At 50.6% G+C, this 22,181-nt stretch overlaps 1 protein-coding gene across 3 annotated transcripts in view; it reads right to left on the bottom strand.

The window, feature by feature from the left end:
* LOC106743025 (dachshund homolog 2) overlaps positions 1–22,181 on the bottom strand; it is a 219,268-nt gene that overhangs the window by 106,149 nt on the left and 90,938 nt on the right. For all 3 annotated transcript variants that reach the window (XM_014616493.1, XM_014616494.1, XM_014616492.1), the window contains exons 3-4: positions 10,124–10,352; positions 6,643–6,705 (exon numbers count right to left, since the gene is read on the bottom strand). In XM_014616493.1, coding sequence (XP_014471979.1) covers positions 6,643–6,705; positions 10,124–10,352 — 292 coding nt within the window. The remainder of the gene's footprint in view (positions 1–6,642; positions 6,706–10,123; positions 10,353–22,181) is intronic.

A 22,181-nucleotide genomic window follows, 5' to 3' on the forward strand; every position in this document is an offset into this window, starting at 1 on the left:
CCCCCCTCCCGGCGTTACGTCCCGATCATGGAAACCGAAGTGTCCCGTCGCATGCTCCGGAGTCCCGCAGCGGAGGGATGATCTATTATCATCGCTCGGAGGATGAGCGACCTAAGTCACGACCGTTCGGTCACGACACCAACCGATCGTCGTGATGTAACGCGATCGTTTCCCCTTTACCGTCCTTAAAATCGCGCGCGATAGATAGACCGCCGATAATCGGTTCGGGGAAGGGCGATCGATCAAGTTCGTCGAACGCGAGGCAAGCCGGGCGTTTGTTGTCGCGATTCGACTCTTTTCACATACGCGCCGTCGATTTCCGTGCGGGATCCTCCTGCAGATCACGCGAGCCGAGCGGGCGGGGACGTCGCGCAAAAAATCGCCGAGCTAATTGTCGTCCGGCGATTGGGATTAGGTTATAAAACGCGGAGAGAGGGGAGAGCGTTAGCGTAATCGATCGAAGGGAGAAACGATCGAGGGTGACCGGGCGAGGAATTCATCGTAGAAATCGCCGATGAATTTTATACCTGCTCCGCGTCCCGGCTCGCTCTCGTGAGATTAGGGTGACCTTAACTCTGATCTCGAGCTGCTTCCCCCTCCCGCCTCCCTCTCTCTCTCTGTCGAGCGCGAGAGAAATGCGCGTTTCTTTAAATATCTAAGTAATTGCCGGTGGAACGTGCGCGCGTGTGCGCGTACACACACCGGCAATTACAGGCGAAAATTATGTCGAGAAATTACGGGGTGGGCAAGTGGAAGAATCAAACGCGCGGCGGAACAGCCTCGAGAGAAGACGGAAGAACGAGAGTGATAGCGTGACTAATACGCGCTTTGTCAGCGGGATAATCGCGTAGCGATTTTCGCGCATAATTCACTTTACTCGCGCAATTTGCCGTCGCGATCTTACCCGGGATAAAGTCCACCTAAGACGCTCGCGCATATTAAGACGCGAAAACGGCCACCACCGTCGTCGTAGCCGACGACGACGACGACGTAGCGTTCTAATCGCGGACACGCGCCGATTATTCGTGTTAAAGAAGAAAACGGCATAATCGAGCCGAACAATCGTCGCGCTAACGCGCCGTAATAACACGTCGCGACAATTAACCGACGATCCGACGACGCGTGTGGCGCGCCCGTGAGAAAGAGAGGGAGGAATGCGTGTAAATAAAGTACGCGAGTCGAAAGTTTACCTTAAACGTTTAGTTATGCGATACAAGATAGAAGATCAGATAACAAAACAGGTTCCACACTTCTGTTCTAATAATATAATTTATTCCCACTTTGACTTTGATGATATCTTGAATTTCCGCTCGCGCTGTTCCAACGTCAAAATATACGCTGTCCGAAGTTAATTAAGATCTTAGTTAAAATAGACGAAAGCAACCTCTAACTGACGAATGCGCATGGAGGTGCAGGATGAATGTTTGTTAGGATTTTGTCGCTCTTTATAAGAGCGTCAAAGTGAAAATTTCAACTCGAGTACGTTGCAGCGCGAGCGCCGGGAAGAATCGGGTGCCGCGATGCTCGGAATCCGCGGCGGACGGACAAGGCGGAAAACGTCGCATCGCGTCGGCGCGCATCGCGTAATTATGGGATCCTCGTTGCGACACGTTGACAGCCCGAAGCCCGGACCGGTTGCGCGTAAACGGTATTAATCACAATGCGCGCGCGTATTTGCACGCACGTCGCGCACGGCCGCCCTATGCGCCTCTCTCGCTACCACAGCCGCCTCCGTAGAGGTGTTTGCGCGTGTGCCTGTCCGCGCGCTGACAGTTCGTTTGAACGCAATTAGCGTGGCCGCTCGTGATCGCAGTCAGAGGAGAGCAGCGCGCGCGGCTTGGCTATCGTCCGCGCGATCGCCGAGTCGAATTAACCGTTTCGCCGAGCTCGTCGCGAGCCGCGCGATAGACGGTGAAGCTGATCGCGCTCGTTTGACAGCCGGGACCGCCGGTCCCGTTGCGGCCGCGCTATTTTTCAGCGCCGCGCTCATTCCGCCTCGAACGAGCGAGCCTTCTTCTCGTAATTCGCGTTGGATTAGCCTTACGTCTTGTTATTGAGTCCTGGCCGGACGTGACAGATCAGAGTCGCGAACTGCGGTGATGCGCGTCGCACAGCGCGCTCACAATAGGCCTGTTCGTTTTAGAACCAGTTCTGACACACTGGTACTTCGTTCCTTTTCCTTTCAATGCTACGTTGCAATATTCGTCTCACTCTTTAACGCACACACGGAGAAAAATCACTTAGAAAGACGGCACATTTTATGCTGTCGTAGCGAATAAGCGAATATACCGGGTATTTTTCTTAAGCACAGTCCGATATTTTAACACATTAAGGGCGGGAGTCGTAGTAACTACGATTTAGCTCGACTGCCGCTTAAAGGCGGGAGTCGTAGTTACTACGATTTAGCTCGACTGCCGCTTAAAGGCGGGAGTCGTAGTTACTACGATTTAGCTCGACTGTACCTTAAAGTTTTTATGATCACACAAAATATCGCCCGCTCTAGGCCGAAAAACGAGGCGGGCGGCCGCCGCGCTACCTAGCATACTGTCGTCGAGATCGCCCGCCGTTAATGTGTTAAGAGTTGATTCTTTGAGATAATTTTTTCGAAGAACATATTTTCATGTAAACTTTCTTTCATAAGATGACTTAAAAAATCAACTCTTATTATATTGGACAGTATTTAAGAAACATCCTATATATTTATTTGCTACGACAGCGTAAAATTGCTGTCCCTCCAAATTATTTTATTCCGTGCGGAAAAGTGCAATTTAGCACGAGGCTAAAACGAACAAATCTAATAGCGCACGTCGATCGTCTTTCTTATTCGAAGGCGCGAAGATGATCATCCTTCATAGCTGTTGATACGAGCGACGAGATGAACACGGTTTAATTGAAGAATAACGACATTCCGAATTATTCCGGGGACCTCTCTCGTTGCTCCGATCGATAAGCCATTAATGCGCGCATCGAACCGCGACGAATCGTACATCGAGCTAAGTGTTATACTAAATGACTGCGATAATCTCGATCGCGCCGTTCCACCGTGATGCGACTCGACGTCGACGGCGGTAATCGCACGCGGTTATCAAAGCGGCAAGAAGTGAAATACCTTACGACACGTTCGACGTGTCCGTTTTGCGTCCATCCTCGGTTATACTTCTTTGTGGACGGTCGGTCTCTCTCTCTCTCTCTCGGCGGCCACGAAACCATGACCGTAAATGTAAATGGGCGACGTCGCCGCTTACCATCTTGCTGGCGGCGCAAGAAGGAGAAAACGAAGAAGCGAGAAGCGGAACCGAACGAAGGAAAGAGAGAGGAAGAGAGAGAGAGAGAGAGAGAAGGAAGAAGGCAGTAGAAAGAGTCGATCGTAACGACGAGGCTCAACTTTATGAATATTATTTTCCAGCAGATGTCCTGGACGATAGGACGTCGTCGCCGTCGTCGTCGCCGTAATTAATGACGTCGCGAGTGCAACGAGGAGGGTGGCTCAAGTTCGGGACAGGTCGAAGAGAGAGAGAAGGAGAGAAAGAGAGAAGGCGGGAAAGGACGGGCCATGGGGAGTGGTGGGTATGGAGATGCGGAGGCAGCGCGCGTAAGGGGATGCCGACGATAAGGAACCCGTAGGAAGGCAGCGAAACTGATGGCGGAGGTAGTTGGACGACGACAGACAATGCGCGTGAATTATGCCGGAATGACTGGGTAGTTTTAAAGCCAGGAAGCCGACATTAGCGCATTGATACCGAACATTCTGACTGCGGGGAACCATTAATATTACTTACTTCATAACGCCGCGCGGAGGCCGCAGCAGCGCGCGCGAGGGTCGATGGGCGCGATGGAAGTTCGCGCGCGTCTCTCTTTCTCTCTCTCTCTCTCTCCTGCGCGCGCGCGCGCTCTCTCGCCTTCATCCGCTCGTAACGACTGCTTATCCGCCAGTCATACAGCCGAAATTCGGCTCTATAGTTATCACTCGCGCCGAAGAAAATGATCGATCGGTGCAGTCACGACGGTGCCAAAACGCGAAAACGACGATTTCGCAGCCGCTTTACTCTTTCCCTTTTTTTTTGTTTTTTCTCCTTACCAGTAGGCATGAGAAGGCAATGGTATATGTTTGGGAAAAAAGCGTTCCAACGCAATTTCGCTCTCGCGTTCATGTATACACGTGCGCGTATAAACTCTCCGAAACGGATTCGCCGCGAGACGAGATTAGTGAGAAATTTAATTGGCCGAACTGGCGGATAGACTTGAGGGGAAGTCAGAGTTTTCCTCCGAGCGGGCAGATCAAATGGATTAGCGCGAACAAATCATCGGGATTAAAACGAAGCAGTAAAGGGGGATGGGGGGGGGGGGGGNAAGCGCCGAGGAAAAGGAACGGGCGCAGTCTTCGGCCGACATTTCGTGAGCTTGTAAAATCAAAAGGACAAACAATTAATAAAGCCAACGCCGTCGATTAATCAGAATTTAACTCGCAGTTAAATACTCGACCGTGCGGCGGGATCGCCCTCGGCGCTGCTGCCGCGCGTATCTCGAGAGGGTAGGAACGAGCGAGCGAGCGAGCGAGCGAACGAACGAACGAACGAACGCGCGTGGGCCACGCAGGATAAACAAAGGTTTACATCAGTGTCAGTCGCAACAAGTCCGAATTCGTCTAGGGTTCTCGCCATGAATATTCACGGCGCTCGCCGGCGTCCGCCCCCTCCCACGCACCGAGAGCGCCGCGCCGACCACCACCCACCCTCCTCGTCGCTCCGGTCCGTTTCGTTTCGCGGCCCCTCATTCCCTCCCTTGCCGACACCGCACGTCCCCGCGTCCACCGGAGAACCCGTGGCCTCGTGCCCATTTACCACCCCCTGCGATATCCATCGAACGGCCACCAGTCAAAGGCTGAAATCACAATACGCGTTTGTCCGGTTGACGAAGTCGACGGTGGGGTCGACGGTAAAGCAAATAGAACGAGAGAGAGAAAGAGAAAGGGCGGCGCAGACGCGCGGGGGCCGAGAGTGGTCGGCGGGGTTCGACCAGTGGTCATTGCCTTTGAATTGGAAATTACGTTTCGGACGGCCAAGTGTCGATTTTCACCCCCATATTAACAGCTCCCCGCCGCCGCCACCATGAACGCGAGGACCGCTCTTCTCCCTCTCTCTCTCTCTTCCTCTCGCCGTCACCTACGTGTCCGCCTCGGCGAAGCGAGGCGAAGGCGGGGGTGAGACCGAAGATATTCCGGGTGTCGAGAAGTCGTGTGTTCGTTCGCTGCTACGCTCGCTCTCGCGTCCGTTCTCTTCCTCGTCCTCACACGAGGCAACCGTCAGAAGTGTCTCTCAGCGATTCTGATGGACTTTGGCTGTGTTGCGGAACAGCAAAAAATATAAAAGATCCGTATTTTTTTACGCGCTCATCGGCACGTTCGGTTGAAACAGCCCCTCGAAGGTAACTGGAATATTTAATTTCCAGCGAATATCATCGAAACTGTGAGAGAATATATGGAAAAAAATATTTTATACAAAAATCTGGATACACCATTGTAAAGGGTATGAAATACCATAAAGCTTGCGTGAAATACTCTCTTTTTTTTTTGTACATCTACTTAGTTTCGATGATATTCGCCGGAAATTAAATATTCCAATTAGCCTGGAGGGGTTGTCCCAACCCCTGAGCGTGCAGATAAGCGCATAAAACCGAATCTTTTCCTTTTCACCGCCCGACACATCCGAAGCTCGTCGTCGAAATCAGTAAGCAACGCACCCAACGACTCCTCCCTTTCGTCGATGCCTCGCGACTCCACATTTTTACTTCTCGTTGGGAAACCTCGAACCTCAGTCAAGTAGTTCGACGCCGAAGGAGAGCGATAACGAAGTAAGCTTCACACCCTTCTCGCCCGAAGCTGACGTGGGAGGGGGTGATGATGGTGGTAGTGGTGGTGGCGGGCAAAGCCCCTTTCCGAAATCAACCCTTTCGGGGCTACGGCAGGCACGAGCGCGAGTGTTTCGGAGGCGCTCGAATGATTTAATCCCCGAATGATGGACGGGCACGTCGCGACGATGATCTGCGTGCCGTGAAGTGACAAGTGGTTAGGATCACGCGGAAACCTCGGTGGCTCGCTCTCGGCCGCGACGCCGGGGCTCTGTGTGTTGGTATCGGTGAACCCGGTGAGGCCGGTCGGTCGGATGGATTTTGCGGCGGATAGGGGACGGGCGGATAGGACGCGCGGAGGGGTCGGAGGTTACGAGCTCTCGCACCGTACAAATCATGTTGGCATTACTGCGTCAGGCCTGGACTCAACTTGTCGCGCGACCGGAAACTCGATACCTGCCTCCGGGTAATGCTGATTTATCGGAAGCGCGGCAGCCGGACTAGGCCGTCGCGGCGGCGGCGTCATCGGGCCCGCCGCGCTTTGTATTTTTGCCGAGCGTGCGCGCGTGACGCGCGCGATTTTTCCGGCTAATCGAGAATTACGGATTCACGGATGAACGGTATCGGGCGCGAAGCCCACCCCCTTCACCTCGCCGCGGCTCACCGGCTCTCTCTCCCGCGTTCGAAGCGCGGCCGGGATCGTTTCCGCATGGAAGAAGAAAGAAGAGAGAGAGAACGCCGCGCACACGGGCTCGATCTCGCGAGAGTTCATGTGCGGTCTGGAATTTGTCCTACCTTTCGAGATGTTTGACAATATCTTCGTAGGCAGCTCGGCAGTTTTCCCAAACCGTCCCGGACCTGTGGAGCACAAAACAAAAGGCGGTTACGACAAAATGGAAAAAGAAAGAGCCGAACGGCGCGAACCAAGGGAAAACGAAAGGAGAAACGGCGGAGATTCGCGCCGCGGAAGAAATCGCCCAAGTCGCGAGGCGGACGCGAGACATCGCTCTTCGCGCGAGAGGACACGCCTGATTAAGAGTCCTCGTCCCCCCCCCCCCTCTTTCTCTCTCTCTCTCTCTCTCTCGGCTACGACGCGATTCGGTCGTTGTCGAACGCACCGGGAATGAAGAGCCTTTGATGTCGCTGATTAAAAAAGAGACGTCAGCGCGGCGGGAGCGGAGTTAATTTGTGACTCTAGGATCGCGCGTTGATTGAGAAGAAGAAAGAGCACCGACTGCTCGGCGAGAGGTAGGAGAGAATGGATAAGTTAATCAGGGAGGGACCGGATCTTCGTTTACGGTGTATAAAAACGAAACGGAAATCAGCCGTCATCGATCGTGACGAGGACCCTTCGCTCCGAAAGACGGACGCGTCACTCTTTTTCCCTCGCTCTCGCAGCCGACGGAGAGACAAAGTCCCGGAATCCAATGTCAATAGAGGCTGACACGGTTTCCACGGGCTTCGTGACGGTCCGCGTATTTGCACGGAAGGAAAATGGACTTGAGCGCCGGGAGAGGCGCGAGGAAAAGCGAGGAGCGGAAGAGGGCCGTCTCGCAGTACGTGTCGTCCGTGGAAACTCTGGTCGAAGAGGTCAGGCTGGTTGATGAAAGGCCCGAGGGACAGCCGGTGGAGAAGCGGGGGGAGGGAAGAAGGAGATACGGCGAGTTAAGGGATGGCGAGGAGAGGTGGGACGAGGGGCCACGGCGGTGACGGCGGTGGCGTCGGTGTCCCAGGATGGGGTTGCGTTGAATTAATCATATTCCGGTGTTTGTCGTGGCGCCCCCAGACGTAATCCGTCTTACCTCCCGATCTCTCTCTCTCTCTCTCAATCTCTCTCTCTCTCTCTCTCGCTCGCTCCTCCGCCGCGATAGATTTGCATTTTAATTAAAAGCAAAGCGCTGAAATCATAATGCGAAACGTGCGGCGCCGCCTTCGCCGTGTCATTATACACGGCCGCGCGTGTGCGTGTACACGCGCGTCCACGGCGCACACGCACACACACACACTCTCTCGCGGCACACCTCTCCCTTACACGTAGACACGCTGCTCACCGGCGCGCGGCGTCGTTAAGAAAGATTGAGACGCGTTAAAAATCCAGCGCGCTCGGCCCGCGTTAAAAATCCTGCCCTGTGCCGTGTCGACGAGTTTCGCGTCCAGAGCGCACGCGGGCCGTACACTTATCTGCCACGGCGACCGGAGAATTATCTCTCTTAACGCGTTCTCGCCTTCCTCCCGTCCCCTCGCGCCTCCGGTCGTTCGTTTACGGCTCGTGAGCGGCTGCGTCGCGAAATTTCGTCCGACGGAGGCGATCGCAGCGACGCTCGAAAGGAAGAAACTATCGCATCATCCCTCTGTCTGCGCCGCTAAGTCCCGATTTTCCGGGCGCGCGCCGCCTAAAGCGAACGCTCGGGCAAAGGGGTGTGATGGTTAGTAGGATGGGGCTAATTACACAGAGCGGATGTAATCGAAAATTAAGGCGAGTCTCCGTATCCTCGAAAGCTCCGTGGCTGTGGGAGCGCCTCTCGCGACGAGCGGGGACGCACCGAGAGAGCATCTATTAGAAACGCGTTAACAAATGCCGGGATTAGCCTCTCGTGTCTGCCCCCTCGAGCAAGGACGAGGAGATGCTCCTTTGCCGCTCCTCGCTCACTCGCTCGCTCCTCTGCCTATCTCTCTTTCTCTCTTCGCTTCTTCGCGGTTCTCCACACTCCACGAAGCCGAATAAGCCGCGATATTCGTCTTGGGACCGTAACGCCGCGAGGATTTGCCGCCCCAAGGAGGCCTCCGCGTCTTCAAAGATGGCCTAACGCCACGGCGAGGGTAGACAAACGCTCGTAGAATCTCAAGGTGGATCCGAGTCATGAATAATGTCGCACGCGTTGTGACGCGAGTCGAACAATGCGAGGTTCGCGAGAACACCAATCGTTGCGACCGAACGATCGCGTTTCTCGTCGTTTTTTGGGAACGGAAGCGGCGCGCGGATAGTCTCATCGTGGTAATTCTCTTTAAACTTTTGAGTTAAGAATATGATTACGTTATAAAGTTTCGTGAAATTCAACAAAGTAGACAACTACACCTAACTGCAATAAGTTAAACCAAAGTTGAAGTCAAACTAAACTTGACTAGAATAAAATCTGATTAAAAACAAGTCCGTCTTTGAAAAGATTCGGAATCGACTTTGCTAAACGTTAACGTAAAATGATGAGTATAAACGTGAGCAGTATCAGAGAGGATAATTCCAGTTAAAAACTCTGTAATTCTTATGAATATTAAATTGTTCCACTAATATAGGAGTATCTTAGCAGCGAACCTCCCCGCGTGTTCAGTCGACTCCTCGACGCACAGCCATCGGTTGATCGTCGTTATTTTAACTCGCCGCTAATTTTCTCTATTTTTTCGCCAACAACTAATTAACCGTACAATTGACTTTAAGTTTTATACCACCGTTTTCGGCGTTGAAATTATTTCCAAGTTATCGGAATTTCTCTTCAATTTCTTTCCGGAGAAGAAATACTAATTACAGAGAGTCGGAGCACGTGTCTTGTGGTGGAATTAAAACAACAAATACAAGAAGACAAGAGTGAGCGCTGATACGATACATTCCTCGGCGAAATGTAATCCAAGTCGGACGGACGGCGAGTTCCCGAGGAAAGTGAAGTCGAAGAAAAGCGCGAAGACAATAGAAGCAGGGGAACCGAGGGGTAACGAAGAGAGGTGTAAGATGGAGGAAGAGATCAAGCGGTGTCGAGACCCCCTCGGATTTCCACGGCTTCGCCGTCTCTTGCAATCCTCTTAAAGTCGTATTCTTTTGGCCTCGCCGGCCCTCTTCGGCCGTGACGCGCGCGTCGCAGCGGAAGAACGTTTCACGAGGAACTCCAAACGGACAAATCCAATTTCCGGGCGGGTCGCCGATTCGCAATTCGCGCGCAAAATCGAAGAGAGAAAGAGAGAAGCGAGTCCGTTGCTCGCGAATCCTGATTTTCCCAAAATACCGCCTCCCTTCGTTCCTCCTCCTTCTCTCTATCTTTCTCTTCGCGTCTCCATTACCATCTCATCCGGCGCAACTCGTCCCCCGGCCAGCTCGTAAAGCACGGGGAGGAAGTTAATGAAAATGTTTCCCGCTGCGAGGACACGCAGCTTCCGGAATATCGTCTCGCAACGCGAGAGCGACCGCTCGCGGTCTCTCGTCGCTCCTGACACCGCGACAATTGCGAGACGAACCGTGAAGGGGAAGGAAGACTGTGTGCGCGTGTGAGAAAGATTGAAAGAGACTCACCTCGCCAGGGCTTCCATGTTGGTCATATTCGGGTTGACCTTGAGGCCCTGCTCGGCACGAGCCTGTGCCTGCGCCTGCAGGTGATGCGGTAGACTGGCCGGTGACAGGATGGCGGTGTGTCCTGCACCTGGGTGCCCGCCGAGCTGCATGAACTGCATGTGGCTCAGGTGCGTGGGCGGATGATTGTATCCGTTCGCCAGAAGCGGTGACTTTTCCATTCTCGGCACGTCTGCAAGCAAAATATACACCACGTTTAGCAGGGAAGCAACCTCCTCCTTATCATCGCGCGACTTGAATTACGGAATACGCGAGCAAGTATCGTGATCGTTCACCCCGGGCTTCCGCGAAGAAACCGCGTAAATTCAATTATCGATCTTTCTCCGCCTTTCGCGGCCGTGAGGCGAGAGAACCGAGCTGGGGGGGGTAGGAGCGTGCGGGCTGGTGCGAGACCGAACTCCGGCGAACGGGCGTGTATCCGGATTTCAACGGAATCGGGTGAGACGTGTAGCTCCTGGCGAGCAAAGGATAAAGAGCGCTTTTGCGGGCTTGATGGATCGCCGGCAGCTTAACCAAATATCAATCACAACAGGCGGCGCAGCCTCTGCATATAATCTGCGCGTTGATTCGCGCGCCGCTAGGCCCGTGTTTGCGCGACGCCTTAGCAAGCCACCGTGATGGATTCGCTCGCGAATCCGTGGGGCCCCGGGTAGACCGCCGACCTGGGGTTTCATCGCCCGGCTATATCGACGCCTCTCTCTCTCTCGCACTACCGCCCGTATATCGAGCTTATTCCCGTATATTCGATATCGGACGCGCGCGTGTATTATTCTTCGCGGCTCGTCGCCGCCGTTGCCGCCCGGGATCCTCGATTTTTCAGGACGCGCGCGACCGGCTCTTTCGTCAACCGGCAACGCGGCGTGATAATGTATGCGCAGTCACGTTTTTTGATCGATGCCTCGTACCTTCGACGCGTGTCTCCCTGTCTCGCGGGGGAGACGCGAAAAGGACGACACGGCGCCACCGCCCGCTATTTGTCACGCTGCCACCCGACGTTGATGCGTTTCCGCCGACGGTCTTACGCGCCCCGATGACGAATCGTGCGTGCGTCGCGATGATCTCTTCGAGCGGCCGTTCGCGCGTACACGCGTTCCCGAAACTCGCCGTGGTCATTCCTTCCTTCCTTCCCGCTTCTGCGAGGATGGAATTTCGCATTCTTCGTTAAGTGGCTCGGTTGGAGCCGCGTCGTTTCGCCCGGAGCGTTTCGCCGCGACTTATCGCGTCTTTCTCGGAACGGTCGATAGTCTCATTAGCGTCATTAGATTATAGTTATAAGTATACGTCCTATATTTCAGTCTGCTATGATAAATCTTTCAATTGCGCCAGTTTATTGTGTAATAACTGCAGCTACGCTTTGAGGAAGTCTTTCGGGGAATTTATCATGGAAATGCTCGGGAAGATTTCCCGATCGGAATCGCTCAATTATTCCCTAGATATCCATAGTATTGTCTAGGGAATAACTGAACGATTCCAATCGGAGAGCTTTCCGCACAGTCCCATGATAGGCACCCGGAGCGTCTAATAAATGACGCATCCGTCTTTCTCTCCAATGTCGGATAAGCGATACTGTTATCATCGGAGGACCAACTGCCAACTGGCGGACGCGTCTTTTTGGGACCTAAGTCGCGAGAGACAGAGGAGCGGGGAGGGAAGGAGGGAGAGATGGGTAGTAGGGGTATGGAATGAGTGGTGCCTATTCATTACAAATTATCTAAATGGCAGTGATTTCGGCGGACCGGCTGGCCGTTTGACGAGTAAGTGGCGGGTTCGCCGGTCCCAGTGATTGTCATTCCGCAGCAGCCGCGGGCGAATTGGCAGCCGTCGGCAAGCGGGCGACCGAATCGCTCGACAACCACTGCGAGACCCGGCCCATGACCGGCCCTAAAATTGGACTTATTACAACTTATAGAGCGCGATTTGAACGCTCCGCTCAATAACATACATTATCCCCAATTCATATGATTTAATGAAATCCCTCTAAACTCGCCACTTAGCCTCAGTACCTTCTCGCGCAGTGCCCCTTTTTTGTATATGTGCCCTCGCGCAGATTGGTACGTGTATGCGCGAGAGAGGGTGGGCAGAGACGAGACAAGGAGAAAAGGGACACGAGGCGAGAGGGAGCGAAGGAGACGCCGAAGAAAGCGGGGGGAGACCGCCGGGGCACGTTCCGATCATTCCGGATACCTAAAACGCACCTTTCGCGACTTTATAGCCCCGACAATACGTATTTACCGGGCACAATGCACGCGGCGTCGGAATCCCGTGATCGATGAAGACGTTTCGAGGTCCTTGACGCTCTACGCGCAACTCTCTTACCCCTCGGCTGAACGCACACACACAGAGACGCATCTTTCGAAGGCGCGTCGCGGTGATCGTCTATCAACTCGACTCGCACTCATTGCCTGTTTCGCGCGAGCGACGTCCACCACCGGTAGAAACGGACACCTTCGGAGACGCTCCGGGCGGACTGAATCACCCTCCGGTCGCTGCCGTTGGGACCCCCAGAGCCAAATGCGAGAGACGATAAAACACAATTTGAGCTAAAGACTGCACTCCTATAACCCGCCGCCCTTACCCCCGCGCCTTGGACGAACGCCGCCACCTCCCTGGCCCCTCCCGGAGCTGATGAGGTGACAACCCATAATTATACAGACCGCTTTCTGTCTGGGGCTGACTGCGGTGGCATGCAGAGGAGAGGCCTCCATCATCCTCCTCCTTCGCCCTCCCCGCTTCATCTCTTACCTCCCACCCCCATTTTCTTTCCTCCGTCTCTTTTCCATTCTTCTCCCTCCCTCATCTGCGCCTCCTCCTTCTCGCTTCTTCTTCTCCTTCTTCTTCTTCTATTTCTCATTCTCGAGTTGGTCCAGGAGGTTCCGGGCCTCAACCGCCCTGACGCTTAATAGTGATACGTACGTTTTCTTCACGTGAGGAAGAGTCGAAGGTGGAGCGAGTCGAAGCGAAATGACGGAGGGGGAGGAGGCAGACTGACCGGAGTAGTCGCTTCCACCCGTGCCACGTCCCGTGCCCGTAGGAGAAGAATAACTCTGCTACTTCTTTCCTGGTGTTAATTACAAAACGCGAGAATAAATTGCCGGGCTAAATGAGTGCCCGGTATCTCTCGTCGGTCTCGTCACGTCTTTTCCCTCGTCCTACGACTCGCCGCCACGACGGTCGGAATGAATGAAGGTTGAGCCACATGCACACCAATACGCGCACACACATACGTATACACAACGGGCGGAATTTATTAAGCATCATAAACTCGACTATCCTCTTCGTATCCATTGTTACGACAGCATTATACTCATCCGTATAATTCGAAGATATACGTAACATGCATAGAAAAAAGAAACTTATGTGAATGAACGCGTTAATATAAAATAAAGCGCATTATCGATCGAGTGTGAATTGATCAAGCAAACTTGGCTTTGCGCGCGAATCTTGTCTGTGGCAATAAACGTTGCGTAACGATGCGGAACGACGCGAACGGTTGTTTCGTGTTTGATCGTCGAAAATATCCTCTCCCCTCGAGTCGCTCGCAAGATTTCGTCTCGACCTCGCTGCGGTTCTCTTCGTCTTTCTCCACGTTTCTTTCGGTCGGCCAACTACCTAACGGCGAACGGAGGGCCATGTGAAATTATTCGGAAAATATGCCCTTTGTACCATCATCCTCGACGTACCCGCGTTTCCCGCCATTGTTCTTACCAAACGACGAAGAAGTCTGCCGAGAGCCGCTCGCTCGGATTCACCGTAAGCCCGCCTACGCTTGCACGAGCGCGCGTGCTTGCGCCAAGGTATATGTTTACCCTCGCGACTCCCCCAAAACCCTTGGATTTAACCCTCGAACACCGACCCTCCGGCCGATGACATCGCGACTCTTCGAGTACCGGCGCTGCTCGCTTCAGTGTCCGCTTCGAATTTCCGCACGCGTAATCGCAAGCTCCCAATGCGCGCATCCTCGGCAACAGTATGCAAGTATCGCGGCTTTTAGACCACAGACTCGCACAAGGCCCGACTTGTTCACAATGAAGTGTACGTTCGAAAAACCGAATTTATCGTTCGATAGAAAGTTGTAGAAGTCCGGCCTAGTCATACGCCGCCTGCCAAGTTCCGCGATGACTCAATCATTTTTTCCGCTTTTATTGTACTTTTTTAGCGTATTTATTGTTATTTTGCGAAAGAGCAGAATTTTTCAGAAATGTTTTCACATTTTTCGGGAGCACGTAAGTAGCACATAATTCTCACGCAATTTCCACGACAGAGGTTAAATAATCGCGGCGTTTACTCTGCTTCAGGGCATCTCATGGCGCAAGAATCTGGGCCGATCGAAGACAAAACGAAGCGTAACGGAGAAACGCGGTTGCCGTGGCGCATACACACGCAGCCGAATAACCAACATTGTTCCCCGGCTGTGTGTTGGTACATAAACACAAGACGGGAAACACAGTTTCGCGCAAGAGGAATCCGGTTTTTCAAGTAATCGAGAGCCGAAGCAGCCAGCCGTTCAGTCAGCCAACCAACCAACCAAGCAAGTAACTCACGAGGAAACATGGAAGTGTCCCTCACCGATTTAGACATATCTTGGATGTATTATTATATATTTATATATGTTTTTATATTTTTCCGTTATTTTTTTTTGTTGTGCGTTTAAATTATACTATATTCTATTGAATATTTTATATTGTATTGTATAAGAAAATACATAAGTAAAAATAAAATTTCAATCTTAGCTAATTGTTTTTATTTCTGCGACCTTTTCACACATTACGTATTTCTGAAGTCAAAAGTTGAAAAGTCGGGAAATTTCGTTTTCTCGCCAAAAATTAGTATCACTTCTTCGCTCATTATATGTTTCTCATACTAAAATTTAATTCTTAATTTTGTGGATTTGTAACAAGAGAACATAATGAGCGAGATGGTGGCACGATTTCATTCGCTGCCACTTTTTCGGTTATGATGTGTTCCTAATACCAAAAGTCGAAATTCAGGTAAACGAGGAAAGAAATCCGCTAATTTTGTGAATTTGTAATAGGAGAACATAATGAGCGAGATGGTGGCACGATTTCATTCGCTGCCACTTCTTCGGTTATGATGTGTTCCTAATACGAAAAGTCGAAATTCAGGTAAACGAGGAAAGAAATCCGCTAATTTTGTGAATTTGTAATAGGAGAACATAATGAGCGAGATGGTGGCACGATTTCATTCGCTGCCACTTCTTCGGTTATGATGTGTTCCTAATACGAAAAGTCGAAATTCAGGTAAACGAGGAAAGAAATCCGCTAATTTTATGAATTTGTAATAGGAGAATATAATAAGTGAGAAGGTAGCACGACTTCATTCGCTGCCACTTTTTCGGTTATGATGTGTTCCTAATACCAAAAGTCGAAATTCAGGTAAACGAGGAAAGAAATCCGCTAATTTTGTGAATTTGTAATAGGAGAATATAATGAGCGAGATGGTGGCACGATTTCATTCGCTGCCACTTCTTCGGTTATGATGTGTTCCTAATACGAAAAGTCGAAATTCAGGTAAACGAGGAAAGAAATCCGCTAATTTTGTGAATTTGTAATAGGAGAACATAATGAGCGAGATGGTGGCACGATTTCATTCGCTGCCACTTCTTCGGTTATGATGTGTTCCTAATACGAAAAGTCGAAATTCAGGTAAACGAGGAAAGAAATCCGCTAATTTTGTGAATTTGTAATAGGAGAATATAATAAGTGAGAAGGTAGCACGACTTCATTCGCTGCCACTTTTTCGGTTATGATGTGTTCCTAATACCAAAAGTCGAAATTCAGGTAAACGAGGAAAGAAATCCGCTAATTTTATGAATTTGTAATAGGAGAATATAATAAGTGAGAAGGTAGCACGACTTCATTCGCTGCCACTTTTTCGGTTATGATGTGTTCCTAATACCAAAAGTCGAAATTCAGGTAAACGAGGAAAGAAATCCGCTAATTTTATGAATTTGTAATAGGAGAATATAATAAGTGAGAAGGTAGCACGACTTCATTTGCTGTCACTTCATCGGTTATTATGTGTTCCTAATATCAAAAAGTCGAAATTCAGGTAAATGACGAAAGAAATTCGCTAATTTTGTGGATTTGTAATAGGAAAATATAATAAGCGAGAAGGTAGCACGGTTTGATTTTGAACTATCTCTTTGCTCATCATGTTTCCCTGATATTCAAATGCGAAAATTCAACAATAAAAGGAATTTTTTCGATTTTATAAATTTATATCAAGAGAATATAAAATACGAGGAGGTGGCATGGAATTCCTTTTGTCGTGAAAAATTAAATATAAAATAAGAGTATTTAATTGAAGAGGAATAATAATAAACGATGGACAATAATAAGTTTGTGCTAAATAATATAAGTGTTTATTTCTCAATTTTGAATTCCATTTTTACACGCTACAGTGACAAAATAGATAAATTATAATATTACATATATAAGGATACATAAAAAAAATTTTAATACAAAATAAATAAAAATTTATAATATAAAAAGAGTATATGATATAAGATATATCTATATATATATATTTATATATTATATGAAGAGAAAATATTTCAAATAATAATACATTGATGCTCTTAAAAATGGTATATTCGGATTGTTATTTAGTATCGCGCCCTTAACGATATTTTCGAAAAATTGTCAAATTATAAAATATTTATATCTAAAACATTCTCATGAATTTAGGGTTTACTAAGTAACATATTTGAAAAACCTGAATATACCATTTTTAAGAGCATCAATATATTATTATCTGAAGCATTTTCTCGTACATCTCACGGTTTTGAAAGTATTTATTCATAATCAATTTTACCGAATTCCCTCCGAAGAGTTGATTTCAACCCTTAAACGCGTGCAAGAAAGCATAGAAAAAATGTATGTCTTTTACTGTTCGTTGCTTTATAAAATATCCAAAGTCCATCCAAATGAGGGAGAAGGTGAGGGACACTTCCATATGTTTCTTTGTCAGGCGGGCAAGCAGGCAGACAGGCAGCCATCGTGGTAGTTCCCAACGTCCAGTCCGCAAAGAAACGGAGGAGAGAGTGGATGCCATGAGTATCCACACCTCCTCGCTCCTCCTTCGCCTTGTTGTTCCTCTTTCCTCGTTTTCCTCTTCTACCGCACCCATCCTACTTAATCGACCGATCGGACGGTATTACGGAACGCATAGATGCATGTCGCGATTGATGAGCGGAGTCTGCAAAAGCGCGTCGAGATTAGCGCCGGCTCGATCGTGGACAATTACGATTCGGACGAATCGCGGGAATAATACCCGCATGGTGGGCGACGTTTAATCGAGAAGCACCCGGATACACACGAGCATTGCGAGTCTATAATGTCACGATGATTTTCAGCCAATATTGCGCGTACAAGAAACCACTCCGTCGGCTGGTTGCTTCATCTTACGACTGCTGCTCGTCGCGAGGAGCCACGCAGGAATATTGAGACATAGGCGAGGCACCTTACATGCCGATAAATAGAAGCCACGAAGGGGTTACGAGCCCCGACGAAGAAAAGGAGGAGGGGGGGGGGGNAAGAGCGGCAGGAGGAGGCAGAAGAAGCAACCAATCTTCCTCGCGGTGCACCGTAACGACAATAATGCACCGCGCAGACACGGCTTTCCTCGCCGAGTCTACACCGAATCCTCGAGTAGCGCCGCAGCCTCGAGTCCTTTCCTCTTTCTTCGGCCTGTCCCGTTCCTCCCTCAGCCTCCTCTCGCCGGTGAGTTACTCTCCCGCTTCCCACTGCTCTCGCGCGCAGTCCAGTATTTGTTCTTCCAACGCGTCTCTTCTGCGCTACGAGAGAGAATCATCCAAGGGCAGTAAACCCTTTGATATATAGTCGAAGGTTTTTAGAGTTCTGTCAGCCACGCCCACAATCAGCCTTAGTATTATTTACACTCCTCGTGGTTCGTAGACGATCGTCTCCCTCGTAGGCTTCGTCTTCCTCTCTCTCTCTCTCTGCTCTTTTCTCCAGCTCTTTCCTTCCTTCCCACCACCACCTCATCCTTCTCTCCTTCCTCATCGTCCGAGTCGTAGCTAACGTCATCCTTGCCTTCCCTCCTTTTCCTCTTGATCACCGGCCTATCGTCCACTTTTTAACGGTTTCCCCGACGTATCCTGTCGCTTTGTCTTCGGGCGCTCTGCATAACAGTGCCAACCCGGAGGCCGTTGGGGATCTTGAATCTCCTTTTGTTCCTATCTCTACTCCCTCCAGCTCGGCTGCTCTTTCTCTCTGTCTCTCTCCTTTTTCGTCGCGGTCTTCGTCCTTTTGCCTCGTCCATCTTCTCCGCCGGGGGAGCCGAGAGCCCTCGATGAACGTACTCCGAATTTATAAAATTAGGTACGATCGCGGCTACGTCTTTCGCGAAATTATCTATCCCCGGCGCACACGAATACATTCCTCCCGATCGTACCCGCGGGGCCAGATTTCGGGTTTCGCCGCGCGTCTAAAAGCGCGCCTCGCGAACGAAGGCCGGCCGAATATAAATCGGCGCATATTTTATTCCGCAAATTTATCGGCCCGAGGAAACGACTGGCCGACCGGCGGAATTTCGGCGTTTCGATTATCGGTGCCGTCGATAGATTTCACGTCCGGCTATCGTAACACATAATGCCCGTCGTCCTCCATTATGGTCCGTCTGTATCTCTCGCATAATATCGGTTGTAACCGGTTGTAACGCGCGTTGCAACGATTCTCGAACCCCCTCGCACGCTCATCGTAAGAATCGACTCGACTCTTCAACGTCTTATGATCTGCTGAAGCCTGCCTGGCTTTGTCACAGCCAATCGGATGTTTTTAACGAGAATCGCGCGGCAATTTATAGATAGACGACGTCCACGACGATGTACCTCCCGGTTTACGGCCGATATTGAGACAAAAAAGAGGTAGACGAACTTTTACGTGCGCGGAACGCGATCAGTTAGTTCGCACGCGAGATGCAAATTATTCCTAGCGATCCCCTGTTTCACTCGCATTCTCGCGTCCACGTGGCTGGAAACCGGCCAGCGAGAAGATAAGGAAGACGAGGCGGCCGGTCGAAAGGAAGCGCGAGATGTCGGACGACGGAGACAAACGGGCGAAACATTACGTTTCGAAATCGTTCTGACCGTCACGAAAAATCGTATCCCCGATCCTAATCTCGAAGGTAAATCTCTCCCGCGGGCTAATCAAAATCGAGGATCAAACTTGGGGCCCGTGTGCCCGAACCATCTGCCCCTGCCCGCCGGCCAGCGTTGCAATAGTCCGGCGCGGCTATTCGCGTGGCGAACCATCCACCAGTCTCAGCGGGGTCGATACTTTTTCACGTGACCTCGCAACATCGCTTAATCCTCTGCATAAACATTGTATTGTATTTCGCAGGGGATGCTCCTATTATATCATATTTTGTTATTAATATCTTCTGACTGGATGGGCCCAGAAGCTGATACGGGCCACTTTTGTGCGTCGACGAGCATGAAGCCGCGCCGTAGTGGGAGAAGGAGCGAGAGAAAGAAAAACGGGGGAAGAAAGGAGGGAGAGGCCGAGATGAGAGAGAAAGAAAGAGAGAGAGACGAGGAACGAACGATACCGGTTTTCTTGATCGCGCGATACCCGCCAGGTATTTTCATTATTCGCAATCTAGTCCGGAAAACATCGCCGAATTCGCACGAATCACATTGCACAGCGTTTCTCCATAACTCGCAATCCTCTCGTACACAATTTCATTATCGATCTCGCGATAATATATCCGAGTAATAATAACCGCAACGGTGCTGTTGCCTCAACTTCTGTTTTCCTTCTTTCTATTCTGCATTCTGTTATTTTCTGTTGTATTCGTCACATATGTGTAACGCTCGATAAAGCTGTTATTAATATTATTAAGGTAACGGTCCCAGTTATAGATCGAGTTCCAGTTTTTCTTTTCATCCAGAATTGGTATCGTATGACCCGTTATAAAAACGCAATATAATTTACTGAACCATAATTAGAACTTATCCATTATTTCTAATTATTATTATTTTACTTAGAGTCAATTAACTTGAAATCACATAATCCTGTTTAAAAACTGTAATGTTTATCGGTGACTTTGGTAGATCCTTTCTAAATCATTTTAACATTCGACCGTCGAATTTTTGTAAACAAACGAAAGTCACTCTAACCTTAAATGACTCATGATTAGGACAGTTACCTTATATGTTATTATATTTTCTCAACGACACACACACACACACACAAAGGAGAACGTATTTTTACGAGCGACGCGAATGCATCGACTAAAGCAAAGCTCGGATGCAGAAGTCAATGAAGAGATTCGTCACGACCGTGCACGGTTGTTACGAGCGCGTGACGTTAACGGAATTGCGCATACGTAGCCGCCGTAAAGCGCCGCGAGCGCGTTCGTAAGGTTTTTACGACGATCAGGTTTATGTCGTTTGATGCGCCATGTGAGTCCAACTGTTGAGCGATTTAAAGCCGCGTGCGCCGTTCACACGCGCGGCCCCGTGTGTCCCGTCCGCACGCAGTACGTGTGTGCGCGCGAGTACGCTGTTTATCGTTTTATGCCATTATTAAAATAAAGATTAAGCCGCGCCCGTTAAAGCGGCGCGCAACGTGCGCCAATGGGGGGACCCTTCCGTTACGCTGGTCGCCGGACAAATCTTTCTCCCAAGGAACGCTGTAAAACCCGGGGATTTTCAGCCGTGCGAGGGTCGGCGAGAGTGACGGCGCGCGGAGTAATTTGCAAGGACGATTATTTCCACGCGCGCGTAACACGCGTACCGCGCGGTCGCGGTACAAACGAGCGATTATTTTTTCCTCTTTCTCTTCCCCCCTTTTTTTTTTCATCGTTCACGAAAGACATTCACCCGTGGCTGCCTTTTACGGTCGGGAAACAGCGGCCGGTGTCGGTTTTCATTTGCCCGCGCCGTTATTTTTCTGTTAGCCCTCCCTCCCCGACCCTCACACTCCGAGGGGGTGGGCCGTCCGTCTCTTTTTATTTCCCGCATCGCGCGCGTTTGTTGGTCACGAGGGCCCGCGTACGAATTACACAGAAATATTCGCGCGCGGACAAAGCGGCCGGCTCGTTGATTCGCAAGTTAATTGAGCGGCGCGGCCACTCGGCCGGGCCGCTAACGAGTAAATTGTTGACTACCACCACCGACAACGCCATCGGCAGCGGCCGAGCCGGCGCGCGTCGAGACTGGCCGCGAAGGGGGCGGAAATTGTACAGATTTTTGAGCCAATTAGTCGCGGTTTTAATCGCAGGAAATTGCCGTCACTTCGCCCGAAAAAGCGTTTCACTTTCGCCGATCTCCTCTGTCGGAGCCCGGCCCCTCCGCGGCTCTCGCCAACGCGCTCGATGTAATAAACGCGAACGCCGATCGCGTTAATATTCTATGAATTATATATATATCTGCATTTTGTAATACGTCATATTCATTCTTCGATTTCGAACGGAAATATTCATTCGACGATTCAGAGTGAAGGATTCATTTAATACGTGCGAAAAGTCACTCAAATTCGAGTGATTCGCCCGTCACTCTGCCTTTCGAATGGAATTTCAGTCGTAGGAATGTAGAGAATACGACGTGTGTAACTGATCTCTTGATATAACACTTGGAGACTCGGCAAATCGACGAAGGCGGCCCGAAATCAATGATAAATCGGCGATAATGATTCCCGAAACACTGCAACACCACCGGTACGCAGAAGGACGATCCTAGATCCTCTCGACTGGGCGGAGAGCCGCGGGAGCGTCGTAAAGGCGCTGCGCCGGGGTCTTGGTGGAATAAAAAGGACGACAGGGCAGCGCGAGGACCGTCGTAATTAAGTCGTACTAAAATTCTGCCGTGTCCCGCGAGCTTTGAGAGGCGGCACGGATTTTATGGCGGCCCTCGCGCGGCGTCCGTGCGCGTGTGTGTGCGCGCGACTCGCGTGCATGCACGTGACCGCGGGCTCGTGTCAGTACCGGCTGCTCCTTTATTTTTAAACGGGACCAA

This window comes from Dinoponera quadriceps, unplaced genomic scaffold (assembly GCF_001313825.1).
Source record: "Dinoponera quadriceps isolate SergipeBrazil2010 unplaced genomic scaffold, ASM131382v1 scaffold848, whole genome shotgun sequence".
Lineage (NCBI taxonomy): Eukaryota > Metazoa > Arthropoda > Insecta > Hymenoptera > Formicidae > Dinoponera > Dinoponera quadriceps.